The sequence below is a fragment of the Acomys russatus genome, chromosome 21, assembly GCF_903995435.1.
Source record: "Acomys russatus chromosome 21, mAcoRus1.1, whole genome shotgun sequence".
In the NCBI taxonomy this organism is placed as follows: Eukaryota; Metazoa; Chordata; class Mammalia; order Rodentia; family Muridae; genus Acomys; species Acomys russatus.
In genome coordinates this window covers 11630739-11649010 of record NC_067157.1, presented here as the reverse complement: position 1 = coordinate 11649010, position 18272 = coordinate 11630739, and the positions used below count along the sequence as shown (strand labels likewise).

Below are 18272 nucleotides of genomic sequence, written 5' to 3'. Positions count from 1 at the left end.
TGGCACCTGCCCCGCCCCCCGCAAATTATCCTGGTTTCAACCATCCCACAAAGAGTGTTATTTCCCCAACCCTCAAGTTCTTATAATTTTTGAGGCAGAAAGTTCAAGGCTGAGCTAACAAATATGAGACTATCAGACCCGTGCTACCAGGGTTAGCTCCAGGTGTTTCTGACTTGGTCAATCACCAGCCACGTATATAGTGATTGCCTACAATTATCATGGGTGGTGTCCTACATGCTGGGGACACATCAACCTCACACTCTCTCTTTCTCTGTGGTGTGTGTGTATGTGCGCGTGCACACACGAGTGGGCACACACAGTAGAGAGACCTCTGCTGGCTGGTGACCTCACTCCCATTACACACCCCCCCGCCCCGCCCCCCCCACCAATGCCTTGGAAGTCACCTGGATTTATTTATTTATTTAGTAGTTAAGTTAGTTTTGGTTTTTCAAGACAAGGTTTCTTTGTGTAATAGCCCTGGTTGGCCTGGACTCACTTTGTAGACCGGGCTGTCCTCAAACTGAGAGACCTGCCTGTCTCTGGGTCACCTGGACTTATCCGCAAAATCTGTTGGCTACTGAATAAACAAAGGAAAAGGAAGAAATAAACTTAAGATCATGAAGTGAGAAGCCAAAGGTTGGTGTGTGTGTGTGTGTGTGTGTGTGTGTTGTTTATACACTCCTGCATGGGGTTGTAGGCAGTGACTCCTCGCTTCTTGCAGCAAATCTTTTTTAGGGAGTTAAAGGACACAGTAAAAAGCTCTTGCTTCATATTCCTTCCCATTATGAGGCCCTGCTCTCGTTTGACGCCGCTAATGAACACGCAGCCTGAAGACTGAAGTGCAGTCTCCTTCGGACACTTTCTCAGGCTCTGCAGTAACCCTAGGCCCGGGGCATTCCTCATAGCTTCTTATCTGGGCGGTAAAATCAAGACTCGGCCTAATTGGTTGCTGACTCTCTCTGGTAAATGAAGGAGGTTTCTGTTTTGAGAAATAAAGTGACTTCTCAGCGGCTGATTCACTGTCCACAGGGAGCCTGCCTGCCTGCCCGCCTGCCCGCCTGCCCGCCTGCCTGCCGAGTAGAGAGGCTTCCTCTCCCTAGAGATTTGCATACATCCACTTCCTGCTTTGAGAGCCTGCTCTACCACTTACCTGGACCTGGAGAGGGCGAGGGAGGTCTGAGCAGCCCAAGGTGGAGCCCCGCGAGCTAGAGCTAGCGACCACCCCCTGGGGCTGGCTGTGTGTGGACATCTTAGGTAAGTGAGCTCCCTGGCGCCCGCCTGCTCTGACCTCTTTAACCACTGACTGGGTTTCCAGTTCACTGCTTTCTCCGGTTGCCAGAACGTTCTGGTGTCGTACTTTCCTCCGCCCCTCGTGTCCCCACCTTTACCTCAGCCAGTTTGAGCTGAGATTTTGACAGCGCTCCAGCAAGAATGCGGCGCTGGTTTAGGGTTTCAGGCAGGCGGGCGCCTGAGCTTAACTCTTTAAAGGAGAGGCACGCACCACTTAACTACCGGGCTGGCGGGTTTGAGTTCTTGGTGTTCAGGGTTCCATCAAGAAATCAAGCTACACAGTGAGTTCAAGGCTAGCCTGGGCTACGTACAAGATCCTGTCTTTAAAAGTAATCAAAACTGTTTATTCAAGGAGGGAGCCTCGGTAGAAATGATTAATTGGCTTCCAGTCGCAGACCAATGACAGAGCCGGAAGGCCAACCCCCCCCCCCCCCCCCCCCCCCGTCTTTCTCTATCAACGCCCATTCTTGGGTCAGGAAGTGCTCTACACCCCCACCCCACCCCCAGCCCCTCCTCAGGCCTCCATTCCACTTAGGCCGGGCTTTTACTGAGTCTGAATGGTGCCAGGGGGAGAAACTTGTGATCTTAGAAGCTGCCTTCTTGTGACTTCCTAGTTCAAGGTGGCCTCTCAGACCACAGACTTTTTTGTTTTTGTTTTTGTTTTAGGGACTGAGTGAAAAGAGACCCAATTAATAATTTAAAAAGACCACAGAAAACTTGGCTCAAGTTGTCTCTCTGCTTTGTGTGGGTCCTTCTCTTAAGCAATTCTCTTTGGCTCCCAGAAGCCTGGATTTCCTCATCTGCAAAGTGTGTGTCAGCACACACACACACACACACACACACACACACACACACACACACACACACACACACGATTATGTCTAAATTCCTTTCTAACAAAACAAGGCCAGGGCAGCCCCAGAAGGGTACCGTAATGGGTGGTCTCTAAAACTTGTTTTGTTTACTGATTATTACACATATAAATTTTAACCTCTGCTACTGGTCCATTAGGAAGCCCTTTGCGTCTTATATTTTCCCAGCCCCCAGAACTTGGCATGCCGTCAAACGCCGCAGAGGTACTCAGTCTCCTTGCACTTAACTCTTGAAATTTTTCCTTCAGTTTCCCTCATCTGTTTTCCAGGCGGAAGGTAGAGCAGCTGTGAGGCCAGGCAGCCCCGCGGTGGGGTAGGGGTAGGGGTGGGGGTTGGGGGTTGGGGCGTCAGCTGCACCTCTGCAGGAGGGCTGCCTAGAACCCAGGCATCACTTCTGGCTTTAACCACATAGGGGGAAATGGGGTTTCTTGGGTTTAGCTCATGTCCCCTGTGTTTGCTGAGAGTCAAGGCAGGCTCCAGAGCTGGCAGGCCATCCTGCTTCAGAGGCCAGGGGCTGGAGCAGGAAGGCGCTCCTGGTCCCAGCAGTCAGTGTGTGGGCCTTTAATGGGAGGGCAAAGGGAGCTGTGAAACACAGCCCAGCGCCATGTAAGGCTGGGGACTGTGGTTACAGTCATTACTGCTTGGCAGATACACTGGGTCCTTAACCTTTTCCAAACCCCTGCTTTAAGAAACATTGTTGCTGTTTCTTTTGAGCGATTACTCAGAGGCAGTACAGTTCCAGAAGGTTCTGGCTGAGGAGATGTGCTGATTTGGAGCTTTGGGTATTGCTTAAGGCTCTGGTATAGGCCTTGTGGTGTTTGTAGATAGTTGTCTGTATTCTGGAATAAGGACAGTGGACTTCAACATGCTTGCTCGTGGGTGAATTCCTGGTTCTTACTTCAAATCTCGAAGCGTTCTCGTCGGAACCCGCGGTAGCGGTTGTAAGGCTGCCAGGCTCGCTTGGATGGTAAAGGCTCCATCCACCACGGCTACTTTGATCTGGTGCTGTTCCTCCAAGTCATTCCACACACGACAGGTGTGAGGAGACAGATGATGCAGCCATTCTGATGTGTTCACTGCCAAGGGCTGGCTAAGCAGGAGTCAGGTCTGAACAACGTGACAGGTTGCTGGAGGGAAAGCTTCCTGGCCCAGGGATTCTTACAGGGGACAAAGCACACCATGTTCAAACCTGTACCTCCCAGGACGAAGGGGGTTCGTGACATGCAAACACACCGAAAATTAAAAGAAGAGGAGAAAACCATATTTCCAGGCATCGTTTAATGGGCGTTCAGCAAGACAGATTATGGTGGCGTAGTTTGTCTAAATTAAATCAACGTTTTACACTTTGCAGGATGGAAATCTCAGATAGATCCAGCATTCAAATAATTTTCTGCTGCAGGCAATTTTAGATTAGCTTTTAAAGATGTACATGTTTGAGCTGTCGGCAACCGCTTATAGGGAAAGAGCACAGGCAGCGGTGGGGGAGGGCGGGGATGGGGGCAGCAGGGTGGGGGCGGGAGGGCGGTCAGCTTCCAGTTCCTTTCATATCCAACTAAATGGCCCTTAAAGTTGGATCCTATTTCCTTATCAAAGCAGTCCAGCTGGCCTTACACAAGAAGCAACTGCTGGCTGGAATCTAGAAACTGTCCTGCAGGCCTCTCCTGTTTCTTCTCAGTGCTCTGTCACCCAGATATTTTTAGTTCATGAAACACAGGGTTTCTTCTTCCCTGTTCAACCTTGCCCATCTCCTGCCCAGCATGCCTCCTAGAGCCCACATGTGCTCCGACCTCCTCGGCACGCTGCTGGTGTACACATGTGCCTGCAGGTCTGCCCACGGGCCTGCCGAGGAAGGGTGGGCCTTCATCCATGTGCCAGCCCTTGGCATGCTGCCACTTTGGCTTGACACCCTGATGACACTGCCCAAATCAAGCTATTTGCATAGGCGGGAGACCCTCACACAGCCTGCCCTCCCCGCCCCCCACCCCCTGCACTCCGCAGACCTAGTCTGCATGGGATCTTGGCCACTCCTTCAGTGATGAAAGAAACCTGGCTCCCCTGTCTTATTGTAGTCCTGTGCCCAGCCTCCCAGGCTGTACCTTTTTTCTTCGTTCAAGGTTAACAGGCTTCACGTCCATCTCTGAATGCTTCCTATCCGCAGTTGTCTACGGAGACATCCTGGCCGCCAGCTCTGCACACTCACACCTTTTTCCTGTGAGCCCCCCTGCCCCTGGACCTGTAATACATACAGATTACAAGGTCTTTCTTTCTCCCATACCACTAACGGTTCCCGGCTTCCTTCTCTCTTCACGTACCCTTGTCATCCTCTCTGTCCCTTCGTCTTCACTCTGTGGCCTGAACTGAATTAGGAATCACAAAAGGCGCTTTAGACAGACAGACCACCTTAGGTGAAGCAAGCAAGCAAGCAGACAGAGCAACAGCAAGCAAAGCGCCTGAGCTGGCTTGATGTCCTTCTTCTGAATGTTTCTGTTGCCAGCTTTGGATGCGTAGGCAGCCTGTTCCCAGAAGCCTTCCTCCCCCCTGCAAAGCGCATCGCCGGAGTCCCAAGGCCACTGCCCCACATCAGAGCAGAGAGCATAAGGTCTGTGAGTCTGTGCAACGTCCAGCAAATGTCCCCTTGTCTCCAAGGCTCATACCACCTCAAAGACTCTGGCAAACCCTAATGGAACAACTTCTCTCTGGGGGAAGTTCTGCAAGAAAAGCTGGGATGTATTTGCTCACTCAGGCTTGAGTCTGAGCAAAATGGTTTACTCCCAACCCATCTTCTACTAGGTTAAACCGATCTTATGATAATTTGCACACATTTGGGCAGTAGACAAAGAAATTAATGAGTTTATAGATATTTCGAAAGATTTGTGATTTTTTTTTTTTTTTTTTTTTAGACATACTAAGTTACTCTCTGGGCGCCAGCAAGATGGCTCAGCTTGTAAAGGTACTTGCCACCAACCCTGACAACTTGAGTTTGACAGGAATCTATATGATGGCCAGGGGACAGGTCCCTGCCCAGTTGCCTCCTGGTCTGTCTATGGATGCCATGGCACTGCAAATGCACCATACCAACAGCAAATAGATACAAAAAGAAATTTTAAATTATTCTCTGGAGAGTAAATCTGTAATTGAAAAATATCTGATCCCAATTTGATTTGAGGATCCTCTCAACTATAAATGTACATAATTATCTCTTTTTTTTTTTTTACATAATTATCTTTTACGTCCACTTGAAATATTCATATTGTGTGTCTCTTGAACTCTTCAACCCTATCAGTAACCCCAAAAGTGTTTTAAAACAAATAAGCAAAGTTTGGGGCTAGGAAGATGCCTCTGTGAAGTGTTTGCTGCCCAAGTTTCAGGACTGGAATTCAGATCCACAGAGTCCACCTAAGAGCCAAGTGGGTGTGGCAGACCAGCTAGAATCCCAGTGTGCAGGAGGTGGAGACAGGGAGACCTCAGAGCAGGCTGGCTAGCCAAGCCTCCCACAGTGTGCCTGCCATATGTGCCTGCAATTGAGGAAGACACTCAATGTTGATTTTGCACTTTCACAAGCATGCGCGCGCATGCACACCTACCCCAAACTCAAGCCAACACACACATACATTTTTTTTTTTTTCAAATCCAGCCTCCTGTAGTGGGGCATGCCTATAATCTCAGCACAGAGGAACTGAAGGCAGGAGGACCAGGATTTAAAGGCAAGGCTAGGCTCCATGAAACTGTCTCAAAAAACAAACCACAAATCCAATCAGTGTGTGATCAGCTAGTCTTGATGACTTAGGAGCTGTTTATGCCGTTTATTAATCACTCGGGCTGCTCACTCCTGCCCTTCCTCTGTCCCTTGCTGTATTATTTGTCTTCTTGCAGGGACACAAATGGCCTTCATTAAGCCCCATCCGTCCTTCCCTCAGAGATGTCCCTGGAAGATCTCCTCTTTCTAACTGCATCGCTGTTTATCTTCATCCTTTGTGCTCTGTCAAGCAGGTTTCAATTTATTTAGAATTCAGTTCATGATTAAAATTTAATGAGATCCAATCAAGGGCTCCCCCCGCCCAAAATCAGGATGCCTCTGCAGTCTGATCGCACACCCCCCCCCCACTGTAATGGCGCAAGGGAAAGACAGCCAGCACCCTCCTGGTGACACGGTATAGAACACTGGAGGTGTCGATGCCCCTCCAGGTCAGGGTGAATGGCTGAAACCTACTTATCCCAGAGTTGCTGGAAGTTCCTTGATGGCTGCCTGCCCTCCCGAATAAACAGACCATCATTGCAGGCTCTGGGGCTGAACTGCTACTGGCCAGAAGGCCTTGAGAAAGTTCTTTAATCTTCCTGTACCTCAGTTTCCCCATTATGAAGCAGAACCAACAGTAGTCCCCATCACCTCAGGTCACAGGGAGAACTAAATGAGTTACTGTGTATAAAAATCTCATATGCCAGGCATGGTGGCACATGCCTTTAATCCCAGCACTTGGGAGGCAGAGGCAGGCGCATCGCTGTGAGTTCAAGGCCAGCCTGGTCTACAAAGCGAGTCCAGGACAGCCAAGGCTACACAGAGAAACCCTGTCTCGAAAAACCAAAAAAAACAAAAACAAAACAAGACAAACTCTTGTAACTATTTTACACATAGCACCATTCAGTAAACATTAACAACAACAACAACAACAAAAAGACAGGTAAGGGAGGGGGAGGGCAGCGTTTCTTAACCAGATCCATTTGATTAGGCTTGCAGTTTGCCACATCAACATAATCTTTATCTGCAGTTGACAAACTATAGCCCTTGGGCCAAAGGTAGCCCATGAAGTCTTAGCCTAGTGCTAAGAGTCATTTTTATAGTAATTAAATTTTCTTTTCTTTTTATTGATTTTTTAGTTGGCGGGGGAGGGGGCAGAGTGGTAATATGCATGTGAGTGCAGTTGCCTCTAATGGACCAGATCTCTCTGGAGCTGCAGATAATTACAGGTTGTGAGCCATCCAACGTGGGTGCTAGGCCAGCATGCAGGTCCTCTGTGAGAATAGGAGTCATTATTAACCACTGAACCATCCCTCCAGCCCCTAGTTTTACATTTTTAAAGAGTTATTAGGCAAGAAATAAAGAAAGAAAGAAAGAAAGAAAGAAAGAAAGAAGGAAGGAAGGAAGGCAGAGCACTAGTAGACTCAGTGTGGGTAAGAACACTTGCTGTACAAACATGAAGGCCTAAGTTCAAATCCCCAGCACCTGTGGGAAAAAATATGCTTGGCTGTGCACACCTGTGGCCCCAGTGCTGGGGATCTGAGACAGGTGGATTGTAGAGCTTCACCTGCCAGCCAGGCTAGGTTCAATGAGAGACTCTGTCTCAAGGGAATAATGTAAAAGGAAATTCTCTGTTCTCTGTAGGTGCAAGCACATGTGCACAAGTGTACATTTATCTGTGCATATAACACACACACACAGTGAAATACAAGAAGGAAATAGCATATGACCCATAAAGCATAAAGGATGCACTGTTTGGTCCTTTGTAGGAAGAATTTGCCAGCCCTGGATCTCAGGGATTTGTGGAAACTGCTAGAGCCATAGGTAGATTTGCCTTTACCCCTCTCTTGTGTGGCTTTGGAAAAGCTATTTCATATGTCTCACTAAGGAATAGCAGAATGGTTCCTCTCACCTGCCTGTGGCCCAGGACCAGATGAGCTGATGTGAATCGACTGTGGTGGAGGCCTCTCACAGACACTTGCTGGCTTCACAGCTACAGTCTCTGTACGCCAGGTTCAGGTGACACTTCTGGTACCCAGAATACCCACAGGGGATGGTGTCTAGAAAACCTGTTCCCAAGCCCAGTGCCTTGCTGGAGTAAAAGTAACTTCTCAGAACTGGATGTGGACCAGGCTCTGCACTGGCCACCCTATACCTTTGCAGCCTCGTGATAGCCCTATGGGAGAGCTGCTATTCCCTTCTTTTTGTAGATGAGAGGAAAACAAAACAAAACAAAACGAGACCCGGAGAAGTTAGGTAACTCTGTCGTGGTCATAGCATTTAATTACACAGCTGGTAGAGAAGCAATCAAAACCCAGACATCTGCATCCGGAAGCAGTTTAGTTCCTTGTGAACGTCGCACCAGAGGAGTGCATGTTGATTTGGGGTAAGGCCACAGGGACCTGCGAGCATAGCATTAGGCCAGTTAATGTGTGTCCTGCGAGAGACTTGTTTCTCAAACAGGAAGGGGAAGGAAGCTGTCTGATGGACACATGCAAGAACAAAGGCTAGTGTGAGCAGAGGGACAGAGGCCCTGGGTGCTGTGAGGGCTAATGGGCTTCTTTCTGGGAACAGTGAGTTAGGTACCATCTGCCTCTGTAGGAAGATGGTGTTGGGGAAAGATCTGAGCTGGTGGTGCCTCTGGGAGTCTGGCTGAGCTGTGTACAGAGGCGGGGGGGGGGGGGGGAGTGTGCACAATTCTGTGACAGGGAAACCAAGGACACATTGTCAAAGCTTTTGAATGCTGGGTAAGATCAGTCCTGCTGGGGTTGGGGGAGGGTAGAGGCTATCAGCCTCAGAGCTAGGAGGGGAAAAGGCGATATAGAGGTTTGGGAGAGATGGAGAAAGTGACAGAGAGATGAGGGGACTGAAGAGCACTGGAGAGATGGCTCAGTGACTAAGAGACCGCTGGTCTTGTAGAGGACCCTGGTTCGATTCCCGACACCTCCTTGGTGGTTTCACCGTCACCTGTAACTCCAGCTCCAGGGGATCCAATGTCCTCTTCTGACCTCCAAGGGCACCAGGCACAGATGCGGTGCACAACTGCGTATGCAGGCAAAACAGTCATTCACATAAAAGATAATTTCAAACAGAACAAAGCTCCCAGCGCTCGGGAGGCCGAGGTCTACATCAAGGCTGGCCTGCTCTGTGGCATTCCAGGGCAGCCACAGATACACACAGAGACCCTTTCTCAAAAAGAGAGAGAGAGAAAAAAAAAAAGAAGAGCTGGAAACACAGCAAGTACAGCTCTAAGCCCAAAGTAGGTGAGCGAGACTGCCAAGATGGGGGCTGCTGTCTTTGGAGTCAGAACAGAAGGCAGTGCCTAGCTGTGGCATTTCACCGTGGCAGTCGTCTGGTATCTAGCCTCTGTCTGTAGCTCATGCCCAGCTCCAGCGGGTCCTCCATTTTTAGTTGTTTTTGGTGTTTGTATTCTAAGGAGTTCACTCCCTCCCAGATGTGGAGGTGGGTGTCATGGCTGGCATAGTTCTTAATTGTGAACATCAGATCAACGGTGGAGTCTTTGCTTCCCGTGTGTGTGTGTGTGTGTGTGTGTGTGTGTGTGTGTGTGTGTGTGTTCAAAACAGGGTTTCTCTGTGTAGCCTTGGCTGTCCTGGATTCGCTTTGTAGACCAGGTTGGCCTCAAACTCACAGTGACCTGCCTGCCTCTGCCTCCCGAGTGCTGGGATGACAGACTTGCACCACTGCGCCCAGCCTTTCCTTTGCCTTTTTTTTTTTTTTTTTTAAAACAGAGTCAGCTAGATAGATATCCACCCAGTACGAATTAGTAGCGTGCAGGAGGTTCTGAAAAGTGAATGTCCCCTCGCTCCCTTCCCAGAGGTACCCACCATTCGACTTCCTAGGAGACAGACATGCACATACATGTACAATCTTCTGTCACGTAGAGCCACGTGACACACTGTCCTGCGCTTTTACTTTATTTTACCTTAATACATTTGGAGTTATTTCCACTTCAATTCACATGGCACTGATTTATTAAAAGATAGAGTGTCAATTGTCCAGATCCACACTCTTTTTTTTTTTTTTTTTTTGGCTTTTCGAGACAGGGTTTCTCTGTGTAGCCTTGGTTGTCCTAGACTCACTTTGTAGACCAGGCTGGCCTCGAACTCACAGCGATCCACCTGCCTCTGCCTCCCAAGTGCTGGGATTAAAGGCGTGCACCACCACGCCCGGCTCCCACACTTTTTAAACCCAGAGCCATTTTGTTTGGCGTCCTTGCTGTGTCGCTTGTCTTTACAGACTTCATTTGGAACGATGCGCGCATTTCTCTGTACTCTATCAAAGGGCACAGACTTTGACAATTCTGATAGTTAGTTCATTCGTCTTGGCAAAGCAATGGAGAATCTGTTTACCCGAAAGGCTTAAAAGTCAAACATGGAAGGCCAGCTGCATCATGGTCGCTAAACTGAAGCCTGGGCAGCTGCGCTGGGAACCCCAGAAGATTCCAGCCCCAGAGCCCCGCCCACCAGGTTTCCACATAGCCCCGCCCTATCCACAGCTTCGGCAGCGTGTAGCAGGCACGCTCTTGTTCTCCAGGCCTGACATGCCTTGGCTTCTCAGTCTTCCTGACCTGTCCCAGCCATGCAGGCTCCAGGGCTCCCACGCGCTGACCACCAGGCCTTCTGTTCGCTCAGAGGTCAGGTCCTTTCTCCCAAGGTCAAGACTGGTGAACTGTGTCAGTCCGGACTTGCCTTGAGTGAAGGAAGGTCTGGAGTACAGACCACACCGGGGTGAGAGTCACGTGATTACAACATGAAGAAAACAAGTGGAAATGGTTAGCAGTGGTGAAATACTGGGCTGATTTTATATTTTTACAACATTTTACTACTGTTAAGACTGCGTCTTTGATAAACCCCATTAACCCCTGTGCAGCTGCTCCCTGTGGCTGTCAGGGAGGTGGGGCAGGGCTGGCTGTGTTCTGCCAGTTCTGAGCAGGGCTTGAACTGGGAGGCTCCGAGTCTACAAATGAGGGCTTTGCCAACGTGGCCCATCCAGCTTGAGAGCAGAGAAACGCTTTACTGAGCGTCTGCTGCCTGGTTCTAGGTGTTGGGTCTCGGGCTGTGGGATTGTGCTGTCGTGGAATTATACTTCCGAACCGGAGTCAGATATTTACACCCTATGTCTTTGTGGGATGTGTCAGGTGGTACGAGAGGAAGGAAAAGCAGAGGGGCGTGGGGGTGAGGGGAGAGTGTAAACACTTTATCAAGGGAGCCCAGAGGACAGTTGAGGAACGGCCTTTGATGGGAAAGGAAGGGAGCCATGCAGGCGTTTGGCCCTGGGGTGGGCTCCCTTGGCTTTGCTGTTTGCTTTCTCTCAAGGGACTAGCAGACAGGGCATTGCTGTCCATGTCATTAGGAATTTTTTTTTTTTTTTTTTAATTAGGCTCACTGCCTAGCCTTTCATCCTTTCATTCTGCACTACTTGTAGATACTTAAATTTTAAATTTTTAATTGAGCTTACGCTTGACTACTAACATGGAGTAAGGGCTCGCTGTGTATTTGTGACTCATTTAAACCCTCAAGCATCCATTTGGATTTTGTAGTGATTACTGATGCTTCAGTTTTACTGAGAGGGGTGTCATTGCTATGACAGGTTTACCTGAGGGGTCACGGGTCCCTTTACAGAGCCGGTTCAAGTCTTATGAAAGGGTTACATTTGGCACCTGTGACACCAGCATCCGGGTAGTCCCGGCAGACCCCTGAGCTGGAACTGTCATATCTGTGGCTTTGTCTTTTGCTGGAACATACTTCCCAAGTATCCACATTCGGCAACCTGGGGTGAGGGTGAGGGTGGGCGTGGGGGAGGTGGATGTTGGATAGCAACATTTGCACCTGAAGTGTTTGACATTTGAGCCAGGGATGTGAATCACATGACAAGAGCTGGCTCTCTGGCCGCCTGCTCTCACCCTCCCACTCACCTGAGGGCTCACGGCTCGCACACGTGCGGGCAGACCACACAGTACTCAGCCACCCTTGAGAGACGCCCTGTTTCCCCGACCGGCTGCCCCAAAGAGCATGTTGCACAGTGTCTCCCATTTTGTAGCTGTAGGCAAACTGTATGGACAACAGGAAAACGGCGTGCATTTAAAAACTAGTTAAATGTTGGAGTGTTTTCTATCTTTGGGTAGGTTCTTAGTCATTTTCGAAAGTTCTAATGAATTTAGAGGGTGGGATCTCTCCCAAGGCCATGCACTGCACACGACAGCCGGGAAAGGAAGGCTAAGGGCAGCTGGAAGCTGAGCGTGGCGGCCTGTGTGCCCAGAACGGGAGGGGGGGCGGGGAGACAAGGATTGCAAGTTTAGCTCCTGGGCTCACGTGGGTCTCCTGCCTCAGCCTCCTTTAATAATTGCAATTAATATGGATGTGCCAACATGCTTGGCTTTCTGTAGACAGCTAGGCCCACTGGATAGAGAGACCACAGCTCTAGTTTGGTGGGGGATGTTTGCCTACTGTGTGAAAAGCCCTGGGTTCCGTTTAGAAGCAAACTGCTGGTCTAGCTCTGTGAAGGGGAGCACTGCAGTGCAGGCTGCCTTCTTCCGCCGCCACTGGAAGAGGCAGCACAGTTCTATTCTCCAAAAGCTGCCTTAGAACAATAATTTATGTACTCTGTGACTTCGGGCACAGTAGGCTCTCAGTAAACGCTGGTGGTTGAAAGACTGCATAGATCCAAAGTCGGAATTTAACACTCGGCACACAGCCCTTTTCTCTCTAGTATTTGAAGTGTGCTGTGTACAAAGGCCCTCTGTAGAAGAACCCGCTGGGGTTTCCCACACACACTTGCCCTCTTAACAACACTTGCTCTGCGGCCTCCTGTGAGCCCCCAGTGTCCCCACAGCACCCTATTTCTAGGCTTTCCTCGAATTACCCTACAGCTGGGCATCATAGCAGTGAGCTAATGATTAGACAGACAAGGGGAGCTCCCCGCCACCCCCTCCATTGTGTTAAGTCGATTTTTAGAGATAAAAGCAATATTGCTGGGATGGTAGGCTTGGCTAGAGGGGTTAAGGGACAGTTTAACAAGCCTTCTGTCATGGCTACCTTCATTGCAGGCACAGCGCCCAGACGTAAACACATCCTCCAAATGACCCAAGTTGTTAAATGGAAAATGTCACTGTGACCTGTTTCAATGCGTTTTAAGCTCATGCTTTCTTTTTTTAAAGAAACTTTTATTTAGTTTTCAATTAAGCAATAGCCAAACAGAATTAAAAAAAAACCAAAAAACAAAAAACAAAAAAACCAGGTTCAAAAGGTAAAATTCTTCCTCTCACTCCTGTCTACTGCCTTAGTGTGGGGACTGTGTAGGTCACACATTCTGCAGTCACATGGGATATGTGCACATAAGCATAGACACAGTGGCCTCATACCATAGTGCCCTGCTTCTCGCCCTGGTTTTTGTTGTTGTTTTGTTTTTAAGCAACCAACACTAGGTCCTGGAGATTGTCTCATGTCAGTTCCTGGGATTTTTTTTTTTTTTTTTTTTCCATCATGCATTCCAAACACAAAGCAGCCCCTTTATGACAGTGTCTCTCTCCTCAATATGTGGCAGTTGATTTTCACCCATGCTTTCTCCTTGCTGGTGAGCAATTCCTACCACAGAACGACTTCTGGTCAGATTTCTTCAACTGCCTTCCAGATAAAATATCTTAATAAGCATAATGCCTTTGCCTGGAGGATAAGTAAACAACTTTAAGTGATTGGGGCCCTACAAGCACAGTGCTGTCACACTACTGTTAATTTAAACCACATCCTGAACCGGGTCCTTTAAGGTCATAAGATGGGGACTCCAAGCCCTGGTCTGTCTTCTGAGACTGGCATGTTTTTCTTTTGTTCCAGAAACTAGGATGAATCGAAGCATTCCGGTGGAGGTGGATGAATCAGAACCATTCCCGAGTCAGTTGCTGAAACCCATCCCAGAATACCCCCCGGAAGAGGAATTGGAACCACCTGCTCCAAATACAATGAACATGGCGCCCAGAGGCTTGTCTGCACTCCGATGCCCTTCCCTGAAACTTGCCAATCACCAGCCTGTGTCACAGCAGGTGGCCTGCCTGCGCACCAAAGTCCTGGAGGAGAGTGAGGCCAGTTTCTTTAGAAGGCACCCTGATCCTGGCAAAGGTGTTTCCTTGTGCTGGTCCGAAGCCAGCGAGGCTGAGGCTGAGGCTGAGGCTGAGCTGGGAGCCCTCTCTCCAGAGCACCGGTTTCCACTTACGGAAAAACGCACTGGATGGCTGGGATCTCAGCTTTCAGCAGCTTCTCCCGACACTGGCCACGACTCAGACAAATCGGACCCAACTTTATCTAATGCTTTGGCAGACTCCTCCAGTGGTGGCCAAGAGACGATGTCCCGGCCTCGGCCCCACAGGAACAGAGCAGCCCCAGATGTGCCCACGATAGACACCGGGTATGATTCCCAGCCCCAAGATGTCTTGGGCATCAGGCAGCTGGAAAGGCCACTGCCCCTTACCTCCACATGTTACCTGCAGGATCTCCCTGGGCCTCTGAGGTCCAGAGAGTTCCCTCAGTTTGAACTGCAGAGGTATCCAGCGCATGCGCAGAGGCTGCCTGTCAGTCCTTCCCCACAAGTGCCATGGAACTATCAGTACCATTGTGCCGGAGGGCCCTATCACCAGGTGCCATGTAAGTGATCTTTGTCGCTTCTGGACGTTCTGGGCTAGGGACTGAGGAAACAAGACCTCGCAATACCGCCAACATGCAGAGCCCAGCAGTCAGGGAGTGTCCTCTGGTGCAGGGCCTTTGAACGCACAGTTGATTTGGGGAGGTGGGCGGGGGAGGGGTGGCTAAGGCTGACCTCACTTGAATCTGTCTGTAGGTGGCTTTTAGGATAAAGTGGATCCCCATGTTGAGCAATTGAAACCTGCCTCAAGGCAGAGAGAAGACCCTGATGACTTCTAGAAAATTCATTCGTCCTAGTTCTTAGGGCTTCTTTCTGGATTTCCTTTCCTTTTCCTCTTCTTTTTCCGTCGTCTTAGTGGACAGAGAATGTGGGCAGGACCGACCTGAGGCCTGCTGAGTGCAGAGCTCAGCACAGGTGTGGTGGATTTCTTACGCTTGAGTCATCGAGAACTGAACTTTGGTAAGGCAGGTAGGTGTTGGGTTTAGTTCTCAGAAGTTTCCAGGTTACTGTAAAAAAAATCTTTTGAAATTCTGCTTCTCTGCTTCTCTGTGGTACCTTACTTGACCACAAGAGGTCTGCGTGTGTGTGTGTGTGTGTGTGTGTGTGTGTGTGTCGGTTCCTCCAAATGAAACATGGCCAGAGGTTGACAGGGCATATTCCCTTCACCCATATAGACTCCTATTAGGGTTTTTTTTTTTTTTTTTTAAATATATGTACTTTCAGTGGACTTAAAAAAATCCTTTGCATCTATACCTAATATAAGATACTTGGTAGTGACACTAAGTGTACTTCTTCCAGCATCTTTTAAAATAGTTGAATTGGGCTAGTGAGATGGCTCAGTGATTAAGGGCACTTACTGCCAAGCCTACCAACCCACATAATGGAAGGAGAACCAAACTGTCCTCTGGCCTCCACGTGTGCACTGTGGCACCCGAGAACTAACCCCGCCCCTGTGTATGTGTGTGTGTGTGTGTATGAGTGTGTGTGTGAGAGTATATGTGTGTGCGTGAGAGTGTGTGTGTGTGTCTGTCTCTGCCTCTGTCTGTCGGTCTCTCCACACACACACTATAAAAACTAAATAAAGTGTTTAGACACTGAATTGTATCTCATTAGATAATACTGCTAGGTTATCATTAACTTGTTCTCTTTGTCAGACATTTAAAGTTTTTCCAGTTTTCTGTCTAATAACCCACACTATGACAAATGCTCTTTTTATCTGCATTTCTGATTGACTCCTCAGATCAAGGTGCAGAAGTGTGAACCCTTAGTCAAAGGCCTTTTGAGTCCCAAGCAGCTGCCTTTCCCTATGGCAGGCGATTGCTGCGGTGTGATAGCATAGCAGGCACCGACTCTGATAATGAGAGCCCCAGGAAGACCTTCCCCTTGGAAAGTCCTTTTCCTGTTGAAGTTGGAGGTAAGCATTGCCCCCTTGGGCAGCCTCCTTTTAAGACAGACATATCCAAATGGGGACACTTCATGTCCCATGCCTAAGAGCTGGGTGGCTTTCACCAGCGCACTTTCCTCTTGCTTCCTGTAATATTTCTTCTACTGAAGACGGTTGGAAGGAACCTAAGTTCAGTTCTCAGCTCACAGTTGCCTATAACTCCAGCTCTAGGGGATTCAGTGTCCTCTTCTGGACTCTGAGGACACCTGCATTCACAAACATGTGCGCGCGCGCACACACACACACACACACACACACACACACAAATAAAAAAGGAAATGCAAAGAATTCAATGACACATTTTATGTAATGATGGATGCAGAAATAAAAACCACGCATACTGAGTGGGTATAAGGCAACGAATAGTTTTTGTACACTCTTGGCAAGAACAGAAAATGGTGCAATTCTGGAAGTGATTCATTATTTATCAAAATTTTATGAGTCCTTCAGTGTTATTTTTAGTAACTTATCCAATAGAAACACCAAACAAGCAAAAATATACTAAGCAGCATGTTTATTAAAAATACTGGGGTGGCAGGGGGCGGTGCTACAGAAGTGGCTCGGCTCGGGGACTCAAAAGATCCCTCTGCGCTTGCAGGGGACCCAAGTTCAATTCCCAGAGCCCACATCAGGCAGCTCATAACCGCCTACTACAGCTCTAGCTCCAGGGAGATCTGCTGCCTCTGGCTTCTGCAGGCAGATGCTCTCAAGCCCACAACCCACACAGCAACTCACACATTATTTAAAACAAAACAAAACACCCCAAAATGCTGTTTGTGGTGGCTGGAAAGATGGCTCAGGGATGAAAAGTGCTTACTGCTTGATCAAGAACATTAGCGTTTGGATCTCAGCACCTAAGTAACAAGCTGGGACGCCAGTTCCAAGGGGTCTCATGTTCTTTTCTGGCTTGTGTGTGTGTGTGTGTGTGTGTGTGTGTGTGTGTGTGTGTGTGTTGTATGCATGCATGCACACGCACACATGCACACAAGTAAATGATATCTAAAAAAAATATTGTATGAAAGTAAACAAATAAATAAACTACTACTGCCAACTAATAAGGGGCAGAACAGTAGAGACGCTCCTGATTTAACAGTTTAACCTCAGGGTGTATGGAATGATGGATTGGGCTGAGACGGAAGAGAGCCACAGTGCCTGGTCAGCCACAGACCTCGAGGTAAACAGCCCATCCATTACAGGGCGCTCTGCTTGGAAATTAATGATGCCGTGGGGGTGAGGCGCCGTAAATACATTTTGACTTGACATTTTCAGTTTATAATGAGTGTGTTGAAACTCACATAGGTTGAAGAGCACCTGCGTATACAGGTCTACTGGGTTCCTGATGTGTAGCGTGCAACAGCATAGACACTCTGACATAAAAGGATTAAAGGGGAAAGCAAGATATAGTGTTGCTCCCACACATGTTTATTCAAGGAGAAACTACACATGATTGCATACGCCTCTAAAATTCCTGCACTAACAAGAGAGGAAGCAAGGAATTAAGAGGGGACAAGGGTATTTTTCCTTATAATCTTATATACTTTAGTTAATTTCTTATACCAAACATTATTCCTATGATTAAAAAATAAAATCAAAAGGAAGAAAAAATAACCCTGAGCTTGCTGCATGTCCTTGACCGTTGCTCCTGGGAGCCCTGATGGTAGGAAAGGTATGAGGGTGGCCCTGGAATATTAATGAGGTACCCAGCATCAAGGACTCCCAGGAGGTTGCCGTGAGGACTGAATGAAATAATGCACTAAACACTCCAGGAAAGTGGCTGGCTTAGGGCAAGGCAGGCGCTCAGCGCCAGCCACTCTTAGCACTGCTGTTGTTTGGAGGAAGCCCTCACTCTCAGATTTCTCTTGCTGACGTGGGTGGGTTTTAAACATTCAGGACAGCTACACAAATGCTTACTTTCATGTCAGGACTATAACTGCACTTAATTGCCAACAAAACCACTTCAAAAGAGCTGTTCACCTGAGGGAGGCTACGCAGTGGAAACCATGGCTACATGCTTTTACTCGGCTCTAGAAGAGCCTTGCCTCCTCGCCTGTTAATGAATACATAAATAAATAATGACGGCCATGCAAATGGTGTATTTTTGCATCTTGCAAGTTAAAGCAAAAGTAATGTGACTGGTCACCCTTTTCATGTAAAAAATTAATAATAATAAAAATTAATAAGTTAATAATAATAATAATAATTCAAGTAGATAAAAGCAAGAATTGAAGTAACCCTCAGTTTTCCTCACTATGGCTCTAGGAAAAGTTAGCCTCTGTTG

The 18272-nt window shown here is 48.4% G+C and overlaps 1 protein-coding gene across 1 annotated transcript in view; it reads left to right on the top strand.

Annotated features, from left to right (window-relative positions):
• The first annotated feature begins 1070 nt into the window (after positions 1-1070).
• Positions 1071-18272, top strand: part of Traf3ip2 (TRAF3 interacting protein 2) — a 42214-nt gene continuing 25012 nt past the window's right edge. Inside the window, exons 1-2 of the mRNA XM_051164218.1 lie at positions 1071-1254; positions 13749-14552. Coding sequence (XP_051020175.1) covers positions 13757-14552 — 796 coding nt within the window. The 5' untranslated portion in view covers positions 1071-1254; positions 13749-13756. The remainder of the gene's footprint in view (positions 1255-13748; positions 14553-18272) is intronic.